Source organism: Lacerta agilis, chromosome 3, assembly GCF_009819535.1.
Source record: "Lacerta agilis isolate rLacAgi1 chromosome 3, rLacAgi1.pri, whole genome shotgun sequence".
Taxonomy (NCBI): Eukaryota; Metazoa; Chordata; class Lepidosauria; order Squamata; family Lacertidae; genus Lacerta; species Lacerta agilis.
The window spans coordinates 51,679,512-51,706,051 of record NC_046314.1 but is presented as its reverse complement, the minus strand read 5'-3'; the positions used below and the strand labels follow the sequence as shown (position 1 = coordinate 51,706,051).

Genomic DNA, 26,540 nt, shown 5'->3' with positions numbered 1-26,540 from the left:
GGTTATAATTTAATTTTTTTTTAAAAAAACCCACAGACACACTCTGTTCTGAAAAATAAAAACGAAAGTTCAACACTGGGATTATGGACTGAACTGGAACCTGCATTTCACATTCTGGGTGATGAATACACAGTTGGCATCATATGGAGGAATTACTACTATTTTGAATTTTTCAGCATGTTGTACACAAGAGACCAAAATGACATTGAGATTCAGAAACAGTATAGTGTGAATATAAACATTAATATAAGAGCAACCACAGAGCCAGGTAAGGGGCAAGCTATATGTTTAGATACACAACATAGTACAACTATGATAAGTATTTTTGGGTGTTTTTAGTAGTCCATCCTGTGATCTTCGGATGAAGGATGGCATAGAAATTTAATAAATAAAGAATACTGTAGAAATAAATAAATTTAATAAAGGAAGACGATAGATAGATAGATAGATAGATAGATCACCACTTCACTTCCACCACTTCCCTTCCTATCTGCTGCCTGAAGGCAGAGATGTGTTCCAAGTTCTCAAGACCAGGAGATGGGAAGATGGCCTGCTTTGGACAGGTTGCACACCCCTGGAAGCAACTCATATAAATCCTGTTTTAAAATAGCTGCATTGGTTGCCAGTTCATTTCTAGTCCCAATGCAATGCAATCCTCATGTTAGTGTTTAAAACCCTGAAGACTTAGTCCCCAAGTATCTGGAAGGCCACCTCTTTCCCTACAGATACTCTCAGGTGTTAAGATAAGCAGAGGGGTCCCTTTTGATAATTTCACCACCCTCAGAAGTTTAAACACCATTGAAACATGTAGAAATGAGTCCTCTTTAATAACCATTCAACCAAATGCATTTCAACAGTCTTTTTCAGCGGCCTCATATTCCAATTTATACATTAAATAAACACACATCCAATACTCTGAGGTAGTGACCACATTTGGCCTTTATCAATGTTATAAGAGTGCTGTTTAATATTTTTATTCATTTATGAATGGAATAAATTTACTATTTTGTCAAATAAATGTAACACTAGTTCTTAACTCTCAGTTCTTCTTTACATTCAGGTCACTTGAGAACCAGAAACTACCTAACTAGAAAATGTATAATATAACATCCTTAGCACTCCGTGGGGTAAGGTTTTAGCCACTGATTTGGTGTACTGTTGCCAGCCCAAATAAGGACAAAATAATGATTGGGCCTTTCAGATAAATAAAATGAAAAAGTCAATAAGAAGAAGAGCATGCAGACTTGCTGCCAGACACACCTGCTCTTCGACTGTGCAGGTCTGTGATCTTTTAAAAAGCCACCACTATGCCACATGAAACTCCAAAAAATCTTGAAATTTTGTACTGAGATCCATTATCCACAAAGGGCTATTCTTCCAACGAGAAAGTAGTAGCTTGGTTTCCATGGCAGCAGCTACCAAAAAGGTTGCCTTACCTGGAGTAGCTGCATCTCTGTTCAAGAGGAAATATTTAACACATTGTTATATACATTATCATTTCTTCCCACTGTTTTATTAATCAAAAGGATGAGAGAGAATCCTCACCTGATTTAGACCACAAAGAATCTTCTACATGCAATTAATTTAATTTCACAAAAGTATATATTTCCTCCCTCAAGCTTTTGTGTTTTCTTACTACAGCTTATGTTTAAATTGAAAGGTTGAATTATTTACTTCAGACCATGGGCTCTTCGTCTAAGAATTCAAATCTTGCTGATACTGCATCAAGCCTATTTCCCACCATCTATTTAAGGGCTTGAGGACTTCCCACAGGCATCTGCTTGGGCACTGTGAGAGCAGGATGCTATGTCTTTGGCCTGATCCAGTGGGGCTTCTTAAATGTTCTGATGTTCTTACGTTTTGCAGCAGAAATAATACTGCATAAAAGAGAGTTTGTGTTTCTGTGAAGTCATTTCATACTGTTCATTTCTGAAAGGAGGTTTCCCACATAAGAAACAATGGCAGCAGGCTGTTTTGAATTTTACCGTGTTTTGCTTCAGAGCATTGCTTACAATAAAGGCTTTCAGCCTTTCTACCTTCAGGGATCCCTTTTCACATCAACTCTATTGTCACAGAACACAAGCCCACTGCAGAAGATTACAAGACATGCTCAAATGCACACACAGGTGCCTTCACCATTTCCCCTACTTAAAACAAAAGCATGCCCTAGAACAGGGGTGTGGGACCCAAATGTTGCCCTCCAGGAATCCCCAGGCTAAATCCTTTCTCTCCAGACCATAACCATCCCTCGCCTTGCTTTGCACCCTGTTTGCTTTTGCGTGGCTGGAATGTGTCCCTCAACTCTGAGGTTGCCTCTTGATTACTTGGCTGGAGCATTGTGAGGGGTGTGCAAACATCTCTGGCAATGACCACCAGTGACATGTTGCCCAAAAGGGAATGTGGCCTGAAAAAGGTTCCCCACTTACGGGTTTTTTGTTTTTATTTTTGCTTGTAAAGTGCTTAGAAGCACTTTTGTCATATAACTATAAAAAATCCTCATAAAAACTTGCACTGAAATGTATATTTGAACGTACGCCCTTTCAAGATATGTATTTCTAAATGCATTTTATCTCAAGGTATGCATTTTTAAAGCATGCCAATGTCTCTTTAAAAAAGTGCAGCACTGTGTTGACAACTGCAAAGTGCAGTGCATTGCTAGCTTCCAATCCACGTTAGTCCAAGAGGTACAGATCAGGTCAGTTTGTATCAGAATGGGCAAAGATCACACTCCTCAGTTTTCCCTAGTTCACAGCCTGCTATGTTGTAGGGCATTTGATTTAATGAACACTTAAGGAAGGCGCTGCAGAGACTGCTTTCTTCCTCCATTATGATCCATTTATAATGAGAGAGACGATGGTGAGGATAAACTCCACTCCTTTGAATTCTTACACTAATTGCATACAAAGCACAATTCTGGCAAAGCAAGACTTAGCGCCTTCAGGCAATACAGTTATCATCTTGTAACCACACTTCAAAACCTGCCATATAAACGCTGTGGCTACGTGAAGGGAATGCATAAGCCTCTATGCTTCCTAGCAGCTTGAATTGATGAATGTTTAAAGATTCCATAAACTGAAGGTGACGGCTGCTGTAGGATAAAATGGGAGGCAACCTTGGTCTTGAATTTTGCTTACGGCGGTAGGATTCAAATTACAGCATTTTCACACAGAAAAAAATAAAATAAAGATAAATCTATCCACTACCCTCCAGGTAGAGGAAGTGGGGCATCTGTTTACTAAATAGAAACACCTTGAGAGGCTTATGAAATGCATGAGACAGAAATGGAATTAAATGTTAATGCCACTCCAAAACAGATCTCTCTCACCTTTCTATGTATTCTCTTTGCATTCAATTCAGGATGCACAGAAAGATGGATGAACCAATAACATTATCCCTAACTCAATAATAAGCAGCAAACACAAGTCCTTCATTGGAGGTTTTTAAACAAAGTTGGGACGGTTGTTGTTGTTCAGTCGTTCAGTCGTGTCCGACTCTTCGTGACCCCATGGAAGAGAGCACGCCAGGCACGCCTATCATTCACTGCCTCCCGCAGTTTGGCCAAACTCATGTTAGTAGCTTCGAGAATACTGTCCAACCATCTCATCCTTTGTCGTCCCCTTTTCCTTGTGCCCTCCATCTTTCCCAACATCAGGGTCTTTTCCAGGGAGTCTTCTCTTCTCATGAGGTGGCCAAAGTACTGGAGCCTCAACTTCAGGATCTGTCCTTCTAGTGAGCACTCAGGGCCGATTTCCTTGAGAATGGATAGGTTTGATCTTCTTGCAGTCCATGGGACTCTCAAGAGTCTCCTCCAGCACCATAATTCAAAAGCATCAATTCTTCGGCGATCAGCCTTCTTGATGGTCCAGCTCTCACTTCCGTACATTACTACTGGGAAAACCATAGCTTTAACTATACGGACCTTTGTTGGCAAGGTGATGTCTTTGCTTTTTAAGATGCTGTCTAGGTTTGTCATTGCTTTTCTCCCAAGAAGCAGGCGTCTTCTAATTTCGTGACTGCTGTCACCATCTGCAGTGATCATGGAACCCAAGAAAGTGAAATCTCTCACTGCCTCCATTTCTTCCCCTTCTATTTGCCAGGAGGTGATGGGACCAGTGGCCATGATCTTAGTTTTTTTGATGTTGAGCTTCAGACCATATTTTGCGCTTTCCTCTTTCACCCTCATTAAAAGGTTCTTCAATTCCTCCTCACTTTCTGCCATCAAGGTTGTATCATCAGCATATCTGAGGTTGTTGATATTTTTTCCGGCAATCTTAATTCCGGTTTGGGATTCATCCAGCCCAGCCTTTCGCATGATGAATTCTGCATATAAGTTAAATAAGCAGGGAGACAATATACAGCCTTGTCGTACTCCTTTCCCAATTTTGAACCAATCAGTTATTCCATATCCAGTTCTAACTGTAGCTTCTTGTCCCAAATAGAGATTTCTCAGGAGACAGATGAGGTGATCCGGCACTCCCATTTCTTTAAGAACTTTCCATAGTTTGCTGTGGTCGACACAGTCAAATGCTTTTGCGTAGTCAATGAAGCAGAAGTAGATGTTTTTCTGGAACTCTCTAGCTTTCTCCATAATCCAGCGCATGTTTGCAATTTGGTCTCTGGTTCCTCTGCCCCTTCGAAATCCAGCTTGCACTTCTGGGAGTTCTCGGTCCACGTACTGCTTAAGCCTGCCTTGTAGAATTTTAAGCATAACCTTGCTAGCGTGTGAAATGAGTGCAATTGTGCGGTAGTTAGAGCATTCTTTGGCACTGCCCTTCTTTGGGATTGGGATGTAAACTGATCTTCTCCAATCCTCTGGCCACTGCTGAGTTTTCCAAACTTGTTGGCATATTGAGGTTTTTAAACAAAGTTGGGACGGTTATCTGTAATGAATGCTTTTGTTGAGATTCCTGCATTGCAGACAGTTGGACTACGGTAGGTGATGCTCAGGGTCCCTTCCAAGTCCACAGTTCTATGAACTAGCATCTATCAGGAGGGCTATTCCTGTTTGCATTTGTGTGCAGAACCATTTTCCTTATAATTTTCAATTTGCATTCCCTAACCTGCATCTCCAACTGAATGGATTTCCTTAGAATGGAATGCAGGGCTGCCATAGATGACATGTACCTGTAAAGGCATCATTGGTCATGCATGTGCATGATAAACCCTAGATGGTGCCTTCTGCAATAAGCCAGTTTCCAAGCCTCTTTTACATCGTTACTGATGGGCACAAGTCTATTGTGTCAGTGTAAGTCTCCTTTGCGGGGGGGGGGGGTCCATACTTTGGGTTATTCACAAGCAGGTCTCCACAAATGCTGGCTGGGTTTGGTTTCCAACCATCGTTTCCAGGTAGTCAACTGTGAGCAACTTCTTAGCACAAGATATCCAGAATCAGCTGCTGACCCAGGAAAAAATATCCTGGCAATTAAGTCTTTTTGTGAAAGAACAGCGTTATGTGGGGAGCTTGCTGTTGTGACCACTCAGTATTGATGAAGCTCAGCAGTGATGAAAATGTGCTCTGCACATGCTCAATTTAAAAGGCATTTCGAAGGTCTATAGCAGGAGTAGTAAATACAATGCTCTCCATATGTTGCTGGGCTCCAGTTCACATCTACTCCAGCCAGCATAGACAATGGTCAGGGCTGGGGGGAGCTGTAGCCCCACAACATTTGAAGGGCATTGTGTTGGTCAGGCAATTCACTGTTTCATTTAGTAATTTGCTTGTGATCTCTTCAGTTGAATCATCATCTCTTTTTTTCCAACTCCCTCCGCCCCACATAACAGCACAGGCTTGTGCATGCTTTCTCAGAATAAGGCCTAAGGAGTTCAGTAGTGCTCACTTCCAAGTACCTATGAATAGGATAGAAGAAGGCTCTTTGGTGAACACACTGTAGTTCCTCCAGCATCTTCCCAGACACTGCCTGCTGCTCTCATGCCCAATGAGAGATTAGGAGAATGCCTCACCCAGAGAGTCTTGAGAGATAGTTAAGCAGAAATGAAGTGCACTTTACTGCCAAAGAATTCTGTTTTCTCACACTGCAACCCAGAGAAGCTGACATGAGCCCTCTTTCCAAAATCATGATTGGAGTGAATGAGGAAGAGGGGAAAATAACTTTCACTCTCATTTACAGGAGCCAGCAGTTTGCAGCCTGCTGCAAGCCAGCCAGCCAGCCAGCCGCCAAACTGTCAATGATACAAAATCTTGCTATTTCCTTTAGTTTTGCTTTTACATTTTCTCTGCAGTGTGACTATAGGAACACCTAGCTCAGTATTGTCTCCTGCTCTGGACTACATGTAATGCAAAGCCAAACTTTGGTTTACTGTGAATGAACAAGTGTGCTGGTGCACAGGGAGAAAACCATGGTTGCTTTGTTCCTCCCACATCCCTGCTCCTATGGGGAGCTGAGCTACAGATTGGTGGTGTTATGTATTCAGTGGTGTGTGTTTGCCTGAGCTTGAGTCTGGACTAAGGATTCTCAGCTCCTGTGTTCTGATTCGATACATGATATCCAATCACAGAAGAATTCAGGATTTGGGCCTTTGCCATTGGCCCTTAAACTCTGAGTTATGATTTGCAGCTTGGAAGTTTAGATAGCCAATCACGTTGGCAGTGGGAGTGGCCCAGGCCTTCAGAAATGTATATAAGCTGTTGCTTTGCCCCTGTTGTCTAGCTCTGTTAGTTGAATAAAGGTTATTGCTGTTATCACTGTGTGTTGCCTCGTGGGAACCCACCTACACTTCAGGTGTCACATTCCATCTGAGCTCAGGCCCCTAGTTTGTCTTGCTCCAAACAAGCCAAGGGCTGCAGCCATGATTTATCCTTGGTTTGCTGGTGCTTCAACCTTTGCTCCAATCCAGAGGAGAGAACCACTCCTTCTATCCTTCCCACAAATTGCCCATTTAGGAAAAGAGGAGTGGATTCTCTCCCTTCAATGCTAGTGGTGCCTCCTCTGGTCAAAGTGGAACTTTGTGTTGGGCATGGGGAAGTCCCAAGACAGGGGAGGGGCTGTTGCCACTGACAAAGAGGTAAGTGGATTTATGGAACAGGGTTCACAGGGAATTATGTGGAACTGCTCACACTCCTCTGTAGTTGTGCATTTCAATCTTGATATCTTTTGCATTACTGAATTTATTTAACGTTTGCTGAATTGTTATTCTTTGTGAATTTATTGATACATTCCATAAACTTGTTTCTCTCCTCCATCCCATGTTCTGTATTTTGACAAGAGGACATTTGATGTAAACCACTTTAGAAACAGTTTGCTGTGGAAAAGTCGCATATCAATGAAATCAACCAACGAATCAAAAATTACTCTCCTATTGCACAAATGAGCAACTAACCCACATCAGAAACTGTAACACAACAAGCCCTTGATTTAAGGAGAGATTATTGACTCTGCTCCTGCCCAACTTGGGTGTATAAACAAATGCAATGTTTAAGTGCATTCAAACATTCTTCCTAGAGGATAAATGATTGTTTAAATGACATCCCTTCCATTAGTCCTCTTATTCATTCTGCCAGAACACAAGCAAAAGCTCAGCTGTTCCAGAAAGTTCCTTAATGGTGGTTTTGAAGAAGTGGTTAGATTTCACTGTAAGTACTTGTTAATGGAATCACTTAAATAATGTAGACTAACTCAAGAGACAAAAGAAACTAATAATAGCTTATAGGGTTAAATCAATCAAAAACAGTATACAATACGAGAAGAAATAAACAGAGACATTTTGCCCTTCTTAGCTGTTCAAGCCTAATCTATAGCAGAGAGAAATACAACTAACCATATGGGGGAATACAGAACTAACCAATCAGCCAGAACTCATGACTTTAGCAAAGATCATGCCAATCTGACTGGTTGCTAGGCAACAGCACCACCACCACCACCACCACTCTCTTGGTTGGCTGACTGTCAACAGAATTAACTTTTAGGTTAGTAACTGAATGATCTCTGCTGTTGTAATTCCAACAGTACAGTGGTACCTCAGGTTAAGAACCTAATTCGTTCTGGAGGCCTGTTCTTAACCTGAAACTGTTCTTAACCTGAGGTACCACTTAAGCTAATGGGGCCTCCCGCTGCCGCGTGATTTCTGTTCTCATCCTGAAGCAAAGTTCTTAACCTGAGGTACTATTTCTGGGTTAGCAGAGTCTGTAACCTGAAGCGTCTGTAACCCAAGGTACCATTGTACTTCTTTCAGCAATATGCCCATATAGGTGAACATCTTGACAGCTTTGGGAAATATCAGAGTATGGTCAAGATGAATGTAGTTCTTTGTGTAATGGCAAGTGAACAGAGCACTTTCTCCTCCTGCAGTTTCTAGCAACTGGAATTTAGATGCATGCTGCCTCCAACTGTGGAGGCAGAACATAGCCATCATAACTAGTAGCCATTGATAGCCTTATCCCCCATGAATTTATTATCATCATCTGATACAGGAAGAGAAAGAGGATACAAACATGGTGCCATCTTGCAGATCAAATTATACACAAAATAGTGACTATTTTTCAGAGGTCTGGTAAATTTATCTTTTTTTTAAAAAGCAAATAGAGTCTTAGGGTGAGGCATGGCTTACTAATCCAAGTGTTAAAGGGGAATTCTAGCTATTTCACCTGTTAGGTGCTGTAGATCTCATTCAGGCTAATGCTGTTCTCTGCAAGGATATGTTTAAAAAATACTAAGCAGCTGGTCAAATGGAGTAAGGAGAGGAGGAACCTGACACAAAGGAAAACTGACTAGCATTGTGTTACGTTCAGGCCCACTCGCGAGTTAGAAAATGGTGGAAATGAGCTTCAATATACAAGTCCCTATGTGCATGAATGCTTTGGTGTAACAAGTGCAGGTTTCAGCAATGAACCCTTGGAGTAAAAACACATCCTGACTCTATGGTCAGAAACAGTAAAAAGAAACTGAAAAGAACAGAAATATTAAGCATAGGGTATTTTACTTCTCTTCTCCCCCCACTCCCCACCAGCAGCCCCAAAAAGCATGTAATTGAATAAAGAAAGAGAGGACATTATATATAACATTATAAATACATAACATGTGCATTCCAAATTATGCACATATAATGAGGAACCTTCCAGAGAACCAGGGGTGGATGGGGTCAGGGGCAAAACTGTCCTGGGCAAAGGATGTGACTCTGAACTTTGTACATCCAGGCAAGCAACAGACATTGCCACAGTTCAAGGGCATATTCCAGCCAGTCAAAATCACTTGTGGGGGGAGGAGGCACAAAGCAGGGACAGTAAGGAGTGTAATCCAGGGAGAATTTGCCCTGGGGGCCAGATAATGAAGCCTATTGGGCCTGAGATTCCCCACCCCTGGCTTATAGCATGACATGAGTAAAAAAAAAGAGAGTGGGGATGTTCATTTCTTCTGTGTCTCCCTTTGGGACTGGGCTTCTTCAATCTGTGCTTAAGATAAAATCACAAGTACCTCTTTTTTGAAAAGACAAAATGGTATCTCCATGTAACATCTTCCTCTTGGCAATTTCAGAATTGTACCTGGCCATAGATTCCGATCTAAGATTCTTGTAAACAAGTCATTCAATAAAGCAAATAGTTTGTTTTCATCAGTTTCCCCCTCTAATCCCTTTTCTTTTATAATTCGATTTTCTACCCTTATTATCTGAGGCTGTGAGCCTAGCCCTACTTGTCTGGAGGTAAATTTCAATAGGACTTACTCCCAAGTAGACATAGTTAGGAGTGTGCTGTGAGTGTTTCTTTTTAAGCTTCACACATAGTGCCTATTATTCTAGAAAAAGAGGTGCTGGAACTCACCATGAACGCCTCCCTTGTTCTCTTATAATGGCAATGGCGCCCACCTGAGAGGTGCCAGAACTGAGTTCCTTCCAGTGAGTTCCAGCTGAAAAGAGCCCTGCTCACAGATAAATACTCTGTCCCCATACTTTACACTTTTATTTCTTTATAGTTAGCAAAACTGTGCTTTTAATGTATTCTGGTTGATGAAAAAGCACAAGATATAAGAGGTATTATTGTATGAAAAATCAGATCCTCTGATTTACACATTTCTACTTAAAAGTAATCACAGAGAATTCAGTAGGACTTCCTACTTGGTATGTCTGTATAGGATTCCAGCGTATTCATCTCTTCTTACTAGCCTCAGTTATCAAATCACTATTCTTTCACATTTTAAATGTCATCGGTTTTCTGTATCATTATTTTTCTGGAAATTCTTCCAAAATATTTATAAATTCTCATTTATATCTTCTAGAGTTGGGGAAATGTTTTCCATTTTAACTGACTGCTGACTTTTTCTACGGAATTTATGAAATGCATAGAGCCCTACAAACAAGCTTTGAGAAAACGATGCAACATGCATCACCCAACTGCAAGTTACATATGTCCCAAGTATTAAATAGTACTCACATTCCAATTAATTAATTAATTAATTAATTAGCCACCCTATACCCACAGGTAACTCAGGGCAGTTCACAGGATAACCCCTAACCCAAAAACGTGCACTTTTAAAAGCTGTAAATATGCCCGTGAAGGTATGCAAAAGTTGTAGAACTCCAATTGTGCAGACATTGAAGTTGTGTAAATCCTGATATTATGCAAACCCAACATTAAGCAGGCATCAAAATCACACAACCCCCAAATCTGCATTCAGCTCTAACCTTATACAGATGGCACGTTACTCAGCCTTTCAATTTGCATTAGTCCATAACTGCATTATGTCAAATAATGGGGATCTACATATCAGAAGTTTTGGGCTATGACATAAAATATTAGAATCCCAAGATCTATATGTATATATTATGAATTATGAATATATTATTTGCAAGCAAAACCATCCTCCTTCAAGAACAACTCCCGGGAAAGCCCTTGTCTGTTGACTTTAACCACTAAGCTATAATGTTCTGGTTTGCATGTCATGCTAAGCCAAACCATGGCTTAAGCCAAACATACAAGTATGCAGGCTCCAGGAAATGACATCTTGGCTGCTTTGCTCCTCCAGGGACCATGTTTTGCTGCTGCTGTGCTGCACTGAGCTAAGCCATGATTTAGCTCCTTAGTTTAATGCTACTGGACAAAGCATGAGCTGTAAGCCATAGGACAAACCTTTGTTGCAGCTCATAGTCTAGACTGTAGACTAAACAAAATAGAAAATTCTTTCCAGTAGCACCTTAGAGACCAACTGAGTTTGTTCTTGGTATGACGAAAGCTCATACCAAGAACAAACTCAGTTGGTCTCTAAGGTGCTACTGGAAAGAATTTTCTATTTTGTTTCGACTATGGCAGACCAACACGGCTACCCACCTGTAACTGGAACTCTAGACTAAGCAACTGTGAGCTTCAGAAGCCTGTTTGCTCAAACATTCATTCTAAGCTATTGTTTGGCTTAGCATTATGTGTGAAGCAGGACAGTCTGTGCCAAAGGCGAGGCCTCTAGCCACTTATTGCTTGGTTCCTGGTTTTTCTACTGGCAAACCTGCAATTGCTCCTGTGTAAAGTGTAAAACAGGCCTGACACACTTGACAAATATGTTTCTGGTATCTGGGAATTAAAGAGGAAGGCAGCCGTATGAAAAATAGATTGAATCCATCACGTTATACATTGACTGAGAAGCCACTGGATCTCTTTAACACTGTACAGGCTCAAATTTCCAACACACAATTCTAACTAGTAATAGTAGTTTTATAATACCCACCATGCATTGGAAAATGGAAGCAACACATGAACTTCCATTTTTAGACATTGCTATGAGGGCATAGTGTAGCAATGGGAACTTTTTAAAAGTTGTCAGATGATATCCAGACTTTTTCCTAGGGCTATAGTCTAGTACTGGGACTTCTATTAACCTTTGAAGGCTTGTTTCATGCTTGGTTGGACAATGGTGTTAGCTGAATCCCAGGCACATCATCATCTTGCTCTAAAGCTAGACCACTTCTGTTTCTTTGATTTCCCCCAGCTACATTTGCAATGTCCCAAAGCAAATATCAGTGACATTCTTCTTGAAGTCAGTATGAGTAGAAATGAGCCACATTTCTGTGAATTTCAATTTTCACACTGAAATTTGCATCCTCAATAGCAAGCACCTTTCACCATAGAGTGAAGCAAATGGCTTGAATAGCTAAAGGGTTTAAGTGCTTTTTTCCCCAAGCCTTGGACATTAATCCAACCCAAACACAGCTCTGTAAAATCTACCTAAAGTGGATTTTCAATGACCCTCTGCCTGAAAAATGGCGAGGCATTTAAATTGGGGCATGAACATATGTGGCTTAATGCAGTGAGGTAGTTTGCCCCCGCTGTGTTTCAAGTAACATTTTATGTTGCTGTATGCACAATTACCTGATTTGTATCCCTCCATTTGCAGCCCCCCAAATGCCTACTCACCAAAGCCATCATCTGTGCATGTGTTAACTGCACATGTGCAATGGATGTCTAAAATGTACACACCTCAGCTTAACTATGCCTTAGGTTTTTTTTTTTCAAATTCAGTGGAAGCAGGCTTGAGGGGAAACACATCAATCAGCAGTATTCCTCAAGAGACTACAGTATACAAATGGATTTTGGCTATCATCATGTGCACTTGGTTTCAAACACCAATGCTGGAAGCGCATTGGAGTCAGAGTAAATGGCAACGTGTATGCAGTCTAAATACTTGGGGAGACATCTAACTTGCATAGGCAACTGTGGCAGGTGGGTGGGGCTGACCACCTCTTAGTCACCTGTGATATCAGGTGAAACATTTTCCTTTGACTGCATGGTTTGAAATCAAACTGCTTTGGCAAAGGAACTGGGGTTTAGAGCTGCCACCAATCAGCTGATCGGCAGCGGCTGCATACCCCACTTTTCAGGCAAACTATTCCATCCTGTTTGGCTTCTGCAAATATGGCATACTGGGGTGCCCAAGGGGAGAATGGGGACAGAACCACTTTTGCTGCCTACCCTCAGATAAAAGGGGTTAAAATGGACTTTTGTCCATTTCTCTTCCTTTCATGGGAGTCAATCACTAAGCACAGTCAATACTGCTAGTCCTGTAATCTGTGCTCAATTAAAAGAACAACAACAACAACAACAACCCAGACTGTTCAAATTAGTAGCACCTATGTGGTGCAAGCAGCATGTCTCAATTTCAGATTATGTCCAAATCCAATGTTTCAGCTACAGTGGTGCCTCGCAAGACGAAATTAATTCGTTCCACGAGTCGTTTCGTATTGCGAAAAATTCGTCTTGCGAAGCACGACCATAGGAATGCATAGGAATTTAATTCCCATAGGAATGCATTGAAATTTTCGAAGCACGACCATAGAAAAATTCGTCTTGTGAGTCACCTAAAAATCGCAAAACCCTTTCGTCTAGCGAGTTTTTCGTTGTGCAAGGCATTCGTCTTGCGAGGTACCACTGTACTTATCGGAGTTAAAGTGCATTGCAAAACTTTTTCTTTTGCAAAATCTTAATGATCCATCCTCTTGGTGTAATAGAGCCATGCAAAAGGAGCAGAGTGGAAATTAAAACTAATTTACTCACAGGAAATCAACCATAGTCAGGAAGGTGGTGCTAATTGCCTACTCACAGAGACAGAAGCATCTGCAAATGCTTGAAACTAAAGCATAAATAATTTGTACTGTAAAGGCAAATGTTGAGCTGAAGACATACATAAGAGGGAGTTCAAGGTGGCAGTGAGGCAACATTTTGCTAACACACTCAATTTTTCTCTTATTGTGTTGCGGTGGTGAGTGAACATCTCAATGGCTGTGCAGGATCCTACACAGCATTGGCTAATGGGGAGTGTGAGCAAATGGAGATGCTTTACAAAACAGATTTGCATCAAGAGGGCTGGAAAACCGACAGGTAATAAATAAGAGTTGTATCTAGTGAAGACTTTGCGCTAACAGAATGTACTTCTGCTTGCACTAGGCAGGGCCCCAAATTTCCCCAAGTTCCCCCCCCCCTTATGCTCCTTGAAATAGTGCTCCTGGGGACTGGGGGACCCTCTGGAACAACAAGGGATATGGCATAGAGGGTTGCAGTAGATAGGAAGGATTTGCAAAATAGCTCAGTCAGTAGAGCACGAGACTCTTAATCTCAGGTGCCTTGCCATGTGTGTGCAGAAGCATTTCCTGCAATTATTGTATACAACCACAAGAACTGTTGGACAAATAAATGTTTGGATTTCACTTTGAAAGAAAAATAGTCCATAAAAAATGAAGAACTATATGTAACCATATTATCTAATCAGCAGAGAGCCACACTAGAAATGCTTTCTCTGCAAAGAATGTAGCAAACTCTGCACAAAATTCCAGTTAAGAAAAACAAACTCATACATATAGGATGGAGTCACACTATCTGAAATAGGTTCTGTGCTGTTCTACTTATCTTTGCAATGTCTGTAGTTAATGCCAAGTCTCCATTGCCTGCCCCATTAACTATAGCTGAAGATCTGCTATTAAGTGGTATAACAGGCTATCTCCTCGCTCTGCAGCTTAGCTTCTTTTTTTCACACTACTTCAGTTTTGCTCTGCTTCTTTCTACACTTCACCCTGCTCTGACACCATTGCCTTATCTCTAACCCTCCTTGCTCAAATTGTTGGGAACAGAAGAACACTAGGCTTTTATGATCCTAGCAAGCCACATGGTTTTAGAAGCAAGTCAACTGTGTGGCATTAGTGCCTAGTTGCAACAGGCATGGGGGCAGCGGGAGAACTGCTCTATATTTCACCACAAGGCACCTAAGCTGGGAAATGGAGAAATGATGCAGGCATTCATTATCCTGTTCCGGTTTTGATGGGCTTGGGAAACCTTCAATTGTTCTTATAAGGATGTGAGAGAAGGCCTCCATTAACAGGCTTTTCCATATTCTGCAAGAGAAGCAAACAAACCTATAGGACTCGTGTTTGCTACATTCTACCAATCCAATTACAGGGAGAGGGTGGGGAGCTGATAGAGCAACTTCTTCAAAAGAAGAAGTATCTTTGCAGCCTCTGAGACCATTCTTTGCCAGGTTTGGCTTTAAGAGACACTTACAACTCCTTGTTTAGAAGCCTCCACAGTGGAAGTCAACAGCTTCCTTTTAATCACAACCATCCCAGTGGGAAGGAGAACGTTACTCTCCTCAACAGGGTGTGTCGTCTGCTCCACAAGGCTGGGACTCAAAATTGAATAATTTAAGCAGCAGGCAGGAAGCCAAACCACTCACAGATGTCAACAAAGGAAGCATCTGAAATGATGATGACCACAACCACATTTCAAGTCTACACACAAAAACATGGGCAATAAGTTTACCAGCACTTGAGAGCCCAGTGAATAGCCTTAGAGCACCAGATGCTGTAGCTTTACCAAAGCTCAAGAGGGTTTGGACTTGGATAAGGGTGGGCACTCGAAGGACCACAAAAGAGCAAGCTATGCCTATCGCAAAATAAATATTTGTCAAAACTCAATAGGTACTTCATTCATATTATTTGAAGGTCCTTCCTCGGTTCATCTCAAGCTTTTCTGATTGAGAGAGAAGTTGTTTATTTGTTCATTTAAATGCATGCATGAATTATAAGTCTTTGACATGAAACCAGCTTCATTTTCCTACTCATACCTAATCTCAACAGGAAACCTCTTGAAGCAGAAGAGGTGGGGAAGAGTAGAGATACCTAGGTTAATTCAGAAACCACAGCATCTGTTTGTCTTTTCAAGCATGTGCCTGTCCGAGGTATATTTTATCTAAGGACTGAAATAAGAGATGGTTCAATGATAGCATCTTGAGAATGGATACTTGACTGGGCTCCAGTAGTGTGGAAGGTTCTTCTGCCTGTGCCTCTCCCAGTTTCCATCACACACTACACTCTTCATTGATGACAGTTTCCCATGCTATTTTGGATGATCTTCCAGCCCTAAGTGGTGGTGTGTGTGTCAAATTCTGCCCAGGCATAGAATCATAGAATTGTTGAGTTGGACTTGACCCTGGGGTCATCTAGCCCAACCACCTGCAATTCAGGAATCTCAACTACTTCAAACATGACAGAACATGGCCATCCAAACTCTTAAAAATCTCCAAAAAAGGAGAGTCCACCACCTTCCAAGGTTTTTCCTGAGGTTTAATCAGAATCTCCTTTCTCGTAACTTGAAGGTCATATGCTCTGAAGCAGGAGAAAAAAAGATTGCTCCATTATCCATGTGACATTCCTTAAGATACCTGACTATAGCTATCATATATCCTCTTGGTCTCCTCTTCTCTAGGCTAACCATACCCAACTCCCTCAACTGTTCTTCATAAGGCTTGGTTTCCAGACTCTTGATCATTTTGGTTGCCCTCCTCTGCACACCTTCCAGCTCGTCAACATCCTTCTTTAACTGTCATGTTAAGCTTGTCCTCTACAAAGACCCTTAGATCCTTTTCACATGTCCTGGTGGCAATCCAGGTATCCCTCATCTTATATTGGTGCATCTGGTTTTTCCTGCCTAAGTGTAGAACCTTACATTTGTCTCTTTTGAAATTCATTTTGTTAGTTCCAGCCCAATTCTCCAGTCTGTTAAGGTCTTCTTGAATCCCAGTTCTGTCTTCAGAGACAATAGTCACCCCCTCCAGTTTGGTGCCATCTGCAAACTTGATGAACATCCCCTCATGTGTGAGTAACATCAAGGAAGGAGTGTTTCCAGCTAAGGCCCTTGAAGGCCTTATAAGAAGTTGCTACAGGAGACAGACTGTGAGCAACATCATGGAGGGCTGTTTCTAGGACTAAGGTGAAGCTGTGAAGTTCCCTTGATATTTTTGCCGTCGAATGCTGCATGTTCTTTAAGTAATCTTGTTATAATTATAGAACTGAAAAGTGATTTTTGTGTTATTATGATTATTGTATGTTGCTATATTTTTGTTTTGCTATGTTATTATGAAATTGTTTTTGTAATGTTTGTCTGAAATGTCACCCGGTTTCTTTGTAGCAAACCGCTTTCAGCGTGATTTATTTTGTGGAAAAGTGGCATACCAATAAAATGAATGAATGAATGTTATCTTAGTTTCATTGGGACTGAAAGGTTCTTCCCTTTACCACTGTAGCCTTCAGAGTCAAAGTTTGCTCTTATAGTTACCTCCCCCCCCCCACCACCGCCACCCTGTTACTAGGTCTGCTGTCTCCATCACTTCATTAATATGCATTCAAAATCAGAACAGGTTTCTAAATGAACATATATGCCAACAGGAGAAGGGAAAAACAAAAGAAAACCCTCAAAGACTTTTCTCATTAGAATATCTCATGCTGATAAGATATCAAGGGTGCTTTGATGAAAGTTCTGTCTGCGCAGGTGAAATGATCTGCCTCTCCTTCCCTTCTCTGTTGTTCTGGGGCTTCTCCCAATCTCCCAACAGTCAATTTCGGGGATGGGAGGTGCAGGGGGCAATAAGGGTAGGTGGGAAGTCTTTGAGCAGTGCTACCATACCAGTGTTTTTAGGCGAATCCTACCCCAAATGTTTAATAGTGATTTTGCAACCTTTTATAGTTATCAACCTTTCTGGAGGAGCTGCAAGTTTTCTTTCCTTTTTAAAAACTAGGAAATGCTTTGATATGTTCTAAGAGAGGGGGAAATATCCACTACGAAAAAGAAAAGGCAGTGCTTTTTTCTGGGGGTGTGCAGGGGTACGCATACCCCTAAACATTTTGTGAATCTAAGTTTGGCTTTATTGAGTGGCAGCATTTCAATATGAGTAGGAAAATGAGAGTACCCCTAAACATTTTTAAAGAAAAAAAAAAGCATCAAGAAAAGCTATAGCAATTATTATCATTATTATTTATGCAATAATTATTCTACATCCGGAGAATGCCACTTACCTTGTCTGACAGCTAATGTTGTGGTATAGACCAAAAATAGGAGAATGTAGTTCAGGAAACTCTGAAAGACTGGAGTGTTGGCATGAAAATCATCTGACAAATACTTGCTGGTCAGGCTAATACCGCAGATAAGCAGGGACAGAACCTGCCCAAGAGCTATAGACAACAGGAGCTCCCTAAAAAGAAATAAGGAAGACAAGAGAAATAACATAATCAGAATTACTCAACAGCCAAGAAATTCCTACAACCCACAAAGAGAATAAGCCAAATTCTGAAAAAGCAGCTTTCTCTAGTCCTACTCCTTCACTCCAGGGCCCTAGTGATAAGTTTGAAAATATAATAGAAATAGTCTGGATTCTTCAATTGGGTGCACAAATTGAAAATTTCCTTCACCTCTCATTTTATGCCAAACATAGTTTGTTCATTTTTTGTTTTGTGTTATTTTTCCCTTACAGCATTTGCCCTCCTTCCTCTGATCTCCCTTCCTCCTTGCCATTCTCTTCTTCTCTTCTTGCCAATTAGCTGTCTTCACTTTTAAATCTAGATCCTGCAAGCTTCCTTTAAAAGACCGAAGAAAGGATTTCAGAGATAACCAAGCGAACAGAGCAGTTCCCTTGGGATTTTTATTTATTCCCGTCACAGATATTAATATATCATAAATCTGCTTTTTGACAGCTCTTGCTCACATAGACTGTTGTCGCTGCTACAAACCCATCCACTGATCATTGTATTGGCAGCTGGGATGATACATGGCTGAAAGCTTTGTTAGTAACTATGTTTTCACCTTTCACAGCAACAAGCCTCCAAGTGTTGTGTGTCAGTCCCAATCATGGAATGAAAAGAATCAAATAAGCAAAGGTAAAAACAGGCTCTAATAATGCAAGATTTTCTTTTTATCGCGGACTGTGCTGAAAAAGTTCCACATGATCCTCAAACCAGAAAAAGACCTAGTTCACCTTTGATATAACTGGTACTACACAATTGGGGATGTGGGTGGCGCTGTGGTCTAAACCACTGAGCCTCTGGGGCTTGCCAATCAGAAGATTGGCAGTTCAAATCCCTGCGACAGGGTGAGCTCCCATTGCTCTGTCCCAGCTCCTGCCAACGTCACAGTTCAAAAGCACACTAGTGCAAGTAGATAAATAGGTAGTGCTGCAGTGGGAAGGTAAATGGTGTTTCTGTGCACTCTGGTTTCCATCACGGTGTTTCATTGCACCAGAAGCAGTTTAGTCATGACCCGGAAAGCTGTATGTGGACAAACGCTGACTACCTCAGCTTGAAAGCAAGATGAGCGACACAACCCCACAGTCACCTCTGACTGGACTTAACTGCCCTGGGGTCCTCTACCTTTTTTTCTTTCTTTTACTACACAACTGCCTCTGTCCTGTGTGATTTGAAGTCCTACGTTGCATCAATAGCATGTATTACCTTGTAGGACATGCTGTTCCTTTAAATCTTGCCCTCCTTTCCAATTCTGCTTCCAGCACTGTTCAGACATCAACATACTCAGGCAATCAGAATCAGATGAGTGGGAGAGCAGTCATGCCAACTGCCCCTGCCCCCTTCACTGTTTACCTACTGCTCAGCCCTGATCAGGTTTCTAAGTTGTATAGGAAACCCACATGGAGTTCAGGTGTGGCTATTTGCTTTGACAGATAGAATTTTTAAAAAAATAAATGATAGGGCATAAACAGTTGTAGTGTAAAGAAGCCATATTGTCCGTGCAAGGACTTCTGCTTGTGCAATGGAAATTACCCTCCTTTTCATCTTCCTCGGCAAGTTTATGGGACACACAGGGAAAGGAGTGTGAGAAGAAGTTTGGTTGGGCAAGTGGAAATCCATGCATGAATGGGATGGCTTCACTGGATGCAACCCAAACACCACATCTCCTGTATGTCCTTTACATACCAAAGTTATTTTACATCAAAGATACAGAACCTGTGGCAGTCCAGGGGTTGCTAAACTCCAGCTCCCATCAATCCCAGCCAGTATGGCCAATGGTCATGAGAAGATGGGATTTGTAGCCCACGGAGAATCCCAGGTCTTTCTCTTCCCCCCAGGAAGGGAAGGTTCTACTCAGTTTAATGTAACTTAAAATCCTTGTACCAATCTTATAACAATTTGCATAAACAATCGTGACATTGGGAATACATCATTCTTGTGAGAGAAGCAAGACATGCTTCTGCACACAGATGTACGATTAAACATTGTTCAGGTTGAAGGTTCATTAACTGTTATGATATGAGCCAACTATTCCCAGTTTGCTCATTAGCTATGAATACATAAGTGATGTCCCGCGTCATTGTAATGATAGGCAGGATGCAATCCTAAAGAGCTCCTGTTTCTGTCCACAGCACACAAATCAAGTTTTCAAAAGTGGCATTTGCTGTATCTGATGGCATGTTCTTCCCTTATATTCCGCCAGTTGGTCTTTTTTCCTCACCTTCACACCCAGAGCCCACCGCAATTCAGAAGATAAACACATAACTGATTAGGCAGATGTGCATAGTTGCTTCGAGGCATGTAGTGCACAAACAAGGCCCAAATTAAACCTGTGAATTACTTTGAAACAATTCCCACTGTGAACGTACAAGAGTCTTTAGCCAGCATTTGCATTGAATTCCTACTGTAGTCAATTAAGATGGGAGGAAAATTAAGTTAAGGGAAAGCAAAACTAAATTTACAGAGTGCTATAAAGATAAGCTTGGATCTCCCAGTAAGTAAAGCCTTTCAATTTTAGATACAAGTTAAGAATGTGATGGCTCCAGTTTATTGGTTTTCCCTTAGGCTCCAAGATAAATCTTTCCCTTGCCTACTGGCTTTCAGTGCGGCGAGACAGCGTGACAGCTTTTGACAGCACGGCAAATTTATTACAGGCCTGACACATGTTGATGAAAGAGACTAGGTAAAAGGAGAGAGAGAAAAACCCCACAAGGGCACTGATCTCATTTCCCTGCTTTTAATAGAGTTTTAAATTGCAAGGTGTTTGAATGAGTTTATGCTTAGTGGAAACAAAAAGTTCAAAAGGAGAAGTGAGAGTGTACCTGCTGCAGATTTCAAGCATTAGCGCGATGTAACTCCTAGTCTGGGTAGCCATGTTCCAGCACCACATATTCAAATGTCTCAAATTTACCGGCAGCGAATTGACCAGCAGCAAAATGAAGCCTTTTAACAAATAAGTTTGGGATGGCTCAGCTTACTGAAGCTATACCAGGCCCCATCTTTTATACAGAATATTCACTCTGATTTATTTATTTTTAAAGACCTTTATTGTTGTTTTTCCATGCAAAATGCAGCACTGAGCAAAGGCATATTACAATTACGCTAACCATGGTAGAACAGGAAACAGAGGGGAAAGGCTGGGGGGGGGGGATTTCTAGGCTTCGCAGAAATATTTGAGTTGGGGAAAAATATGGAAAATGTTCCCACGCAAATTACAATACTTTGCACCAGATAATTTGCAACAGATTTTTTTTTTCAGTTTGTATCAGAATTTTTTCCAATGCCCTGAAGAGTTACCGGTATGTGCTTAGTTTATAAATATTTAGTAAGCAACACTAAAAACTTGGAAACCACCAAGAGTACATTATATTGCATTGCAGTCTGCTTCCATCCGTTGTTACTAATGAACTTATGAAATGTAACATTTTATGTGGAAAAATAAAGTCATGGAAAATGTTCTACTCTACATCCCTGCGACCATCTCTGTGTTGCAAGGTGCAATCTTGTCAGGTATTGGGAAATTATTGTGCCTATTGATCCTAAATACTTCCAAGAATCTTTCAACTTTATTTGCAACCGTTTTATGAAGATTTATGAAGAAGGACTCTTACTGGAAATATGTAATGACTGTTGCTTATTTTAACAGAATTTTGCATATAACTCCCAACACTGCTGCCCATCTAGGAGAAGGAAAACTCTGGTTCTAAAACTCTACTGCCTTGCAGGATATCTTTGGGATGTCCTTGAGACAGTTGGACGACACTTATACGCCTCCTTCTGACAACTCCTGCAGTGAAGCTGGCATCAAACATATAGCTCTACTTTTCTTTGGATCACATCAGTGAGGCTGAGTCTTGCCATCTTGGCAACCCAAGACCGCCATACACTTCCCAGGCTTGTTCCCCGGGGAGGTAACTTCGTTGCTGCTAACCCAGCGGTTTGACTTCACCCCCAGATCATACTCCATTGTCTCTTGAGACAGATGGATGCCAACAACAGCAACTTATTTAAGTCCAGTTGATTTCAATGGTCTATTCTAAATTTGGTTTAAGTCTAGATTCAACTCACACTTTTTGAAACACTTGTAGGTGGTTCAAGTTGTTTCAGTAGGGAAGTTGCCACTTTGCAGCACACGACTCACTGTAAATGGTGAAAAAGGCATAAAGAAAAAGGCAGTATGGACCATTTGATCTTTTAGTGATGTCTAAGAAGTTACTGCAGATGGCATTAATTTCTAATTCAAAAAGGCAATATTTCCACTGGGAAATAAAATAGGAAAAGATTCCAGACTCATTCAGTATTCTGTGAAACATATTTATGCAAATTTTATTAGAAATACTGTATTATTGCACAAGCTATATGTCAGCCTATTGTATTACAAATTGTGGAAAGTTTCAGATAGAAACTAATTGCTGCAGCAACTTACTGTATAATTAGTATTTGTTCCTTACATTATTATCGCATCATACTTCCTTCAGGAAGCTGAAGGCGGTGTACCTGCATTTTCTGAGAAACCCCACCTTCCATTTATCCCTACAGTGTTCTTGTGAAATAGGATGGACTGAGAGTTGATGACTGGCTCCATGAATTTCATGATGACCATTTTGGTGCCTCCTTAAAACATTTCTGTTTAGGCAAGTCAACCCAGACACACATATATTGATGTGTTTTGGTTCACTGCTGATTTTAATTGATTTTAATTGATTTTTTAAAAAGGTTTTAACTTGTTTTTAACTGTTTTTATTGGCAATTCTAATATTTCTTGAAAACCACTTAGGGTTTTATTTCATTTTTTAAAAGCAATCAAGCAATAAATTTAAATAAATAAATACTAGACTGCAAGACTTCAGTTTCAATTTTGCCATTTGTCTGCGGATGAAAACCGTTCTGATTAACTTAAGGGCTGCTAGGTGAACAACTCAAGATATCAGCTTACTGTTTTGTCATGTATATCTAGAACAATTTCTGCATAGTCCATAGAAGCTGTGGTCATGTGATTATGAGGGCAACCACTCTCAAGCTGCATCCATATACCCATCAGAGCTGGTAAAGTCCAGCTGGGAGAATCTAAGCCTTTGTTGATTTCTTGTTTTTAACTGTTTTCATTGATAATGCAAATATTTATTGAAAATTGCTTAGAGGTTTTGTTACAGTCAACCAGGTCTCCTCAATACTCGTCCAGCTTTTAAGCACTAAATCCTGCTGGCTGTCACAGTAATTCCCAATCTTTGCAAAGGAGTGTGCTACTGTGTGCTGCAACAGAATGGTTAAGTATGCTACCACAAATTCATTATCTGAGTAATTCAACGTTCCTACCCAAGGAAGTATAGTATAGTATAGTATAGTATAGTATAGTATAGGACATGGGTGGTGCTGTGGTCTAAACCACTGAGCCTAGGGCTTGCCGATCAGAAGGTCGGCAGTTCGAATCCCCACAAGGGGTGAGCTCTCGTTGCTCGGTCCAGCTCTTGGCCACCTAGCAGTCTGAAAGCACGTCAAAGTGCAAGTAGATAAATAGGTACCGCTCTGGCAGGAAGGAAACGCCGTTTCTGTGCACTGCTCTGGTTCACCAGAAGCGGTTTAGTCATGCTGGCCACATCACCCAGAAGCTGTCTGCGGACAAACGCCGGTTCCCTCAGCCTATAGAGCGAGATGAGCGCCGCAACCCCAGAGTCATCCGTGACTGGACCTAATGGTCAGGGGTCCCTTTACCTTTACCTTTATGCAAGGAAGCGGCCTCCTGCATTTCTACATGGCAGACCATGTACAATATCTCTGTGATACTGAAGGAAACCATAGTTTGCTTTACCATGGCATGCAAACCAGGCCTCTGTGTCTCTTTTTCAAAGTAAACACACCTTAAAAACTCTCCTTTAAAAACTCAGGAATTAACCCCGTAAGACTGGCAAGGAAAAGTCCATGGAGTGAATAACATTCATGCTGAAAAGAAGTTGAGACTAACAGCATACACTGTTGACCTCCAAAAGTCATTAATAGATTTCCACCTCAAGGAAACTCTCCTTTTACTGAACCTCATTGAAATGTTGATTTTACTGTTTAGTGTTCCAATGCAGAGATCAAATATTATTTTCAAAAAGATGAAATCCATACACGCAGATGCTTAAGACTTAGACAGGAGGAAATCTCAGTGGTGGCTTTCTACAGCTAGGGCTAGAAAATTGATTAAAGAATCAACAACATGCCATGAATTTAAGTTTTTTTCAAAAGTGCTATGATGGCGGGCAGGCCTATAACTACAATCCTATACCCACTAACCTGGGAGGAAGCTTCATTGTACTCAATGGGATTTATTGCCAAGAGGTCATGAATATGATTATATTGTAAAGCACTCACAGTTTAATTTATTTGCCTCAGCTAAAGTACATCTGAGTGTGAGACAAGTCAAACAGCATTTGAGGAAACCCACAGCATTCAATGAAGCTTAGCATAGGATGAAAAATTTAGTATGTGTGGTGCTTTTTTTAAAAAGTTTTTTTTAAAAAACCTAGTCTCTTCACAAGGTGAAGAAAAAATTAATATATCTTTGTGGTGTTTGTTGTACTTGTTAAAAATTAATAAAAATTACTTTTAAAAAATGTAAATTTCGTCTTGAATGCTTCATAGTCTATCCTGTCCTCTCGTTTCACCGTCATTATATCTGAAATTGTTCTGTTCGGCTATAAAGGCTAGGAACTCCAGATTCCTCTGTTACCAAAAACCAATATTTTAATGGAACAAATGAGTTTGTAAGGCCATGTTTAACTTATCAGTGCTGTGAGCTGGAACAAAGAGGGAAACAATTACATCTGAGCAGACTTTTAGGATTACTTTAGCTGTTCTATATGCCTCCTTCCCTAGGATAATCTGTTACATGGAGAGTCAACCCTGACAGAAGACTGACATGCATATTATTTGGCGCTTCAAGTATTATTAAATACCCGCAAGGAGATTAAAATAGGATTTGGGCCTTGAGTCAACATATATGCAAGAAGGATGACTTTCAGCATTCTTGCTATCTCCTATTGCAGTCTAGTTCCAATCCATAATCAAGTGGACTGATTATTTCTCCAAGTCAAGTGGACTCGTTGAATCTGTGTCTCAGTATAAAAGAAGGAAATTATGCCACAATGAAATGCTCCCCACATCCCTCTTCTTAAAGAAGCAACATCAGATGGTTCCAGCCCCCTACCTCCCACTTTAAATGAGGCAATCCTGCCTTTGATTTTTTTTTGGGGGGGGGGGAATGCAATAAAGGAAAAGTAGCTGGGTAGCTTTAAAATGTATTTGTGCTGTTCCTGAGACTGGCCTTTAATTGCAGCCTCTGTACAATCTTCTGCTATGTGTGCTTTCTTTTGTATTCAAATAACAATCTTTTTACATAAAAAACAACAACCTGTAATCTATTTGGACATGCTAATGAAATAAAAAACTTTTTTTTAAGTACTGAAGACAGGCCAGAACAACTTGTAACCCATCAATCAAAATGTAAGCCATAAACCATGTGTTGTGGCCTGTCACACAAATATCAATGTTTAACTGATTAATTAGGTTTGACCTCACCTGGGAAGTGCCTGGTTCAGGGACTAGATGCTGCTAATGGCTGGATTTAATCCATCCTGCAGCCACTTTCCTGTGGGAAGGATCATAGCTCAGAGGTAGAGAATCCCAGGTTCCAGGTTCAATCCCCCACAACTGAAGGTAGGGCTGGGAGAGAACCCAGAGTGAAACAATGGAGAGCCACTGTTCTCCATACTGAGCTAGATGGTGCCCTCTATATGTTTTTGATCACAACTCCCATCCATCCCAGCCAGCATACTAATGTATTTTGTCTACTTTGTTCTACCAGTTAATGACCCCCTACCCCTTTGCCACTACAGTACTGCTTTACTGAGTCCCATCTTCTCCAGTTTGCTATATCCTGTCCCAGATTAACAGGCAGAACAATCCCATACTGTACATGTTTTATTGGAAGTAAACTCCACTGTACCCAGTTGGCCATATTCCCTGGGTTCAGTGTGCTTATGATTGGAGCCTTATTGTCATCTCTCATTCATGCTTCTCAGTATGATGCAATCCAATTCCCAGTTTAGTATTACACTGCTAAATACCACTTGGATGCTTTTACATTATGATGGTGTGAAAACAGTAAGAGGGAAACCTCCCTCATAAATTACTCACCCCCTGTTACAGGTTTTAAACACTCATATGGGTGAGAAGATGAAAACACCCAAATGCCTCAAGTCAGGATCAGGAAGCAAACAGCAGATGTTGCACAAACGTTATTGTCATAACAATTTATTGAACACCTTGTCTATTTAAAAGTTGCTAAAACACTTCTCACTTATCTTCCCTTTAACCCTGAGAGACAATGAGTCATTATTTCCATTTTACAAACCAGGGAGAAGAGGTAGCTGGTCATTTTCTCAAAGCTATCTAGTGAATTGTTTTCAAAATGGGGGTTCCATCCCATATCTCCAATGTCCAAGTCCTACACAGGACTTTGGTAGCCTTCAGTGCAGAATCTATGCTATAATTCTCTTCTC

At 40.9% G+C, this 26,540-nt stretch overlaps 1 protein-coding gene across 1 annotated transcript in view; it reads right to left on the bottom strand.

Moving 5' to 3' along the window:
• Window positions 1-26,540, bottom strand: part of SLC35F1 (solute carrier family 35 member F1) — a 179,414-nt gene that overhangs the window by 63,665 nt on the left and 89,209 nt on the right. The window contains exon 2 of the mRNA XM_033143683.1: window positions 17,776-17,951. Within this exon, the coding sequence (XP_032999574.1) occupies window positions 17,776-17,951 (176 nt within the window). The remainder of the gene's footprint in view (window positions 1-17,775; window positions 17,952-26,540) is intronic.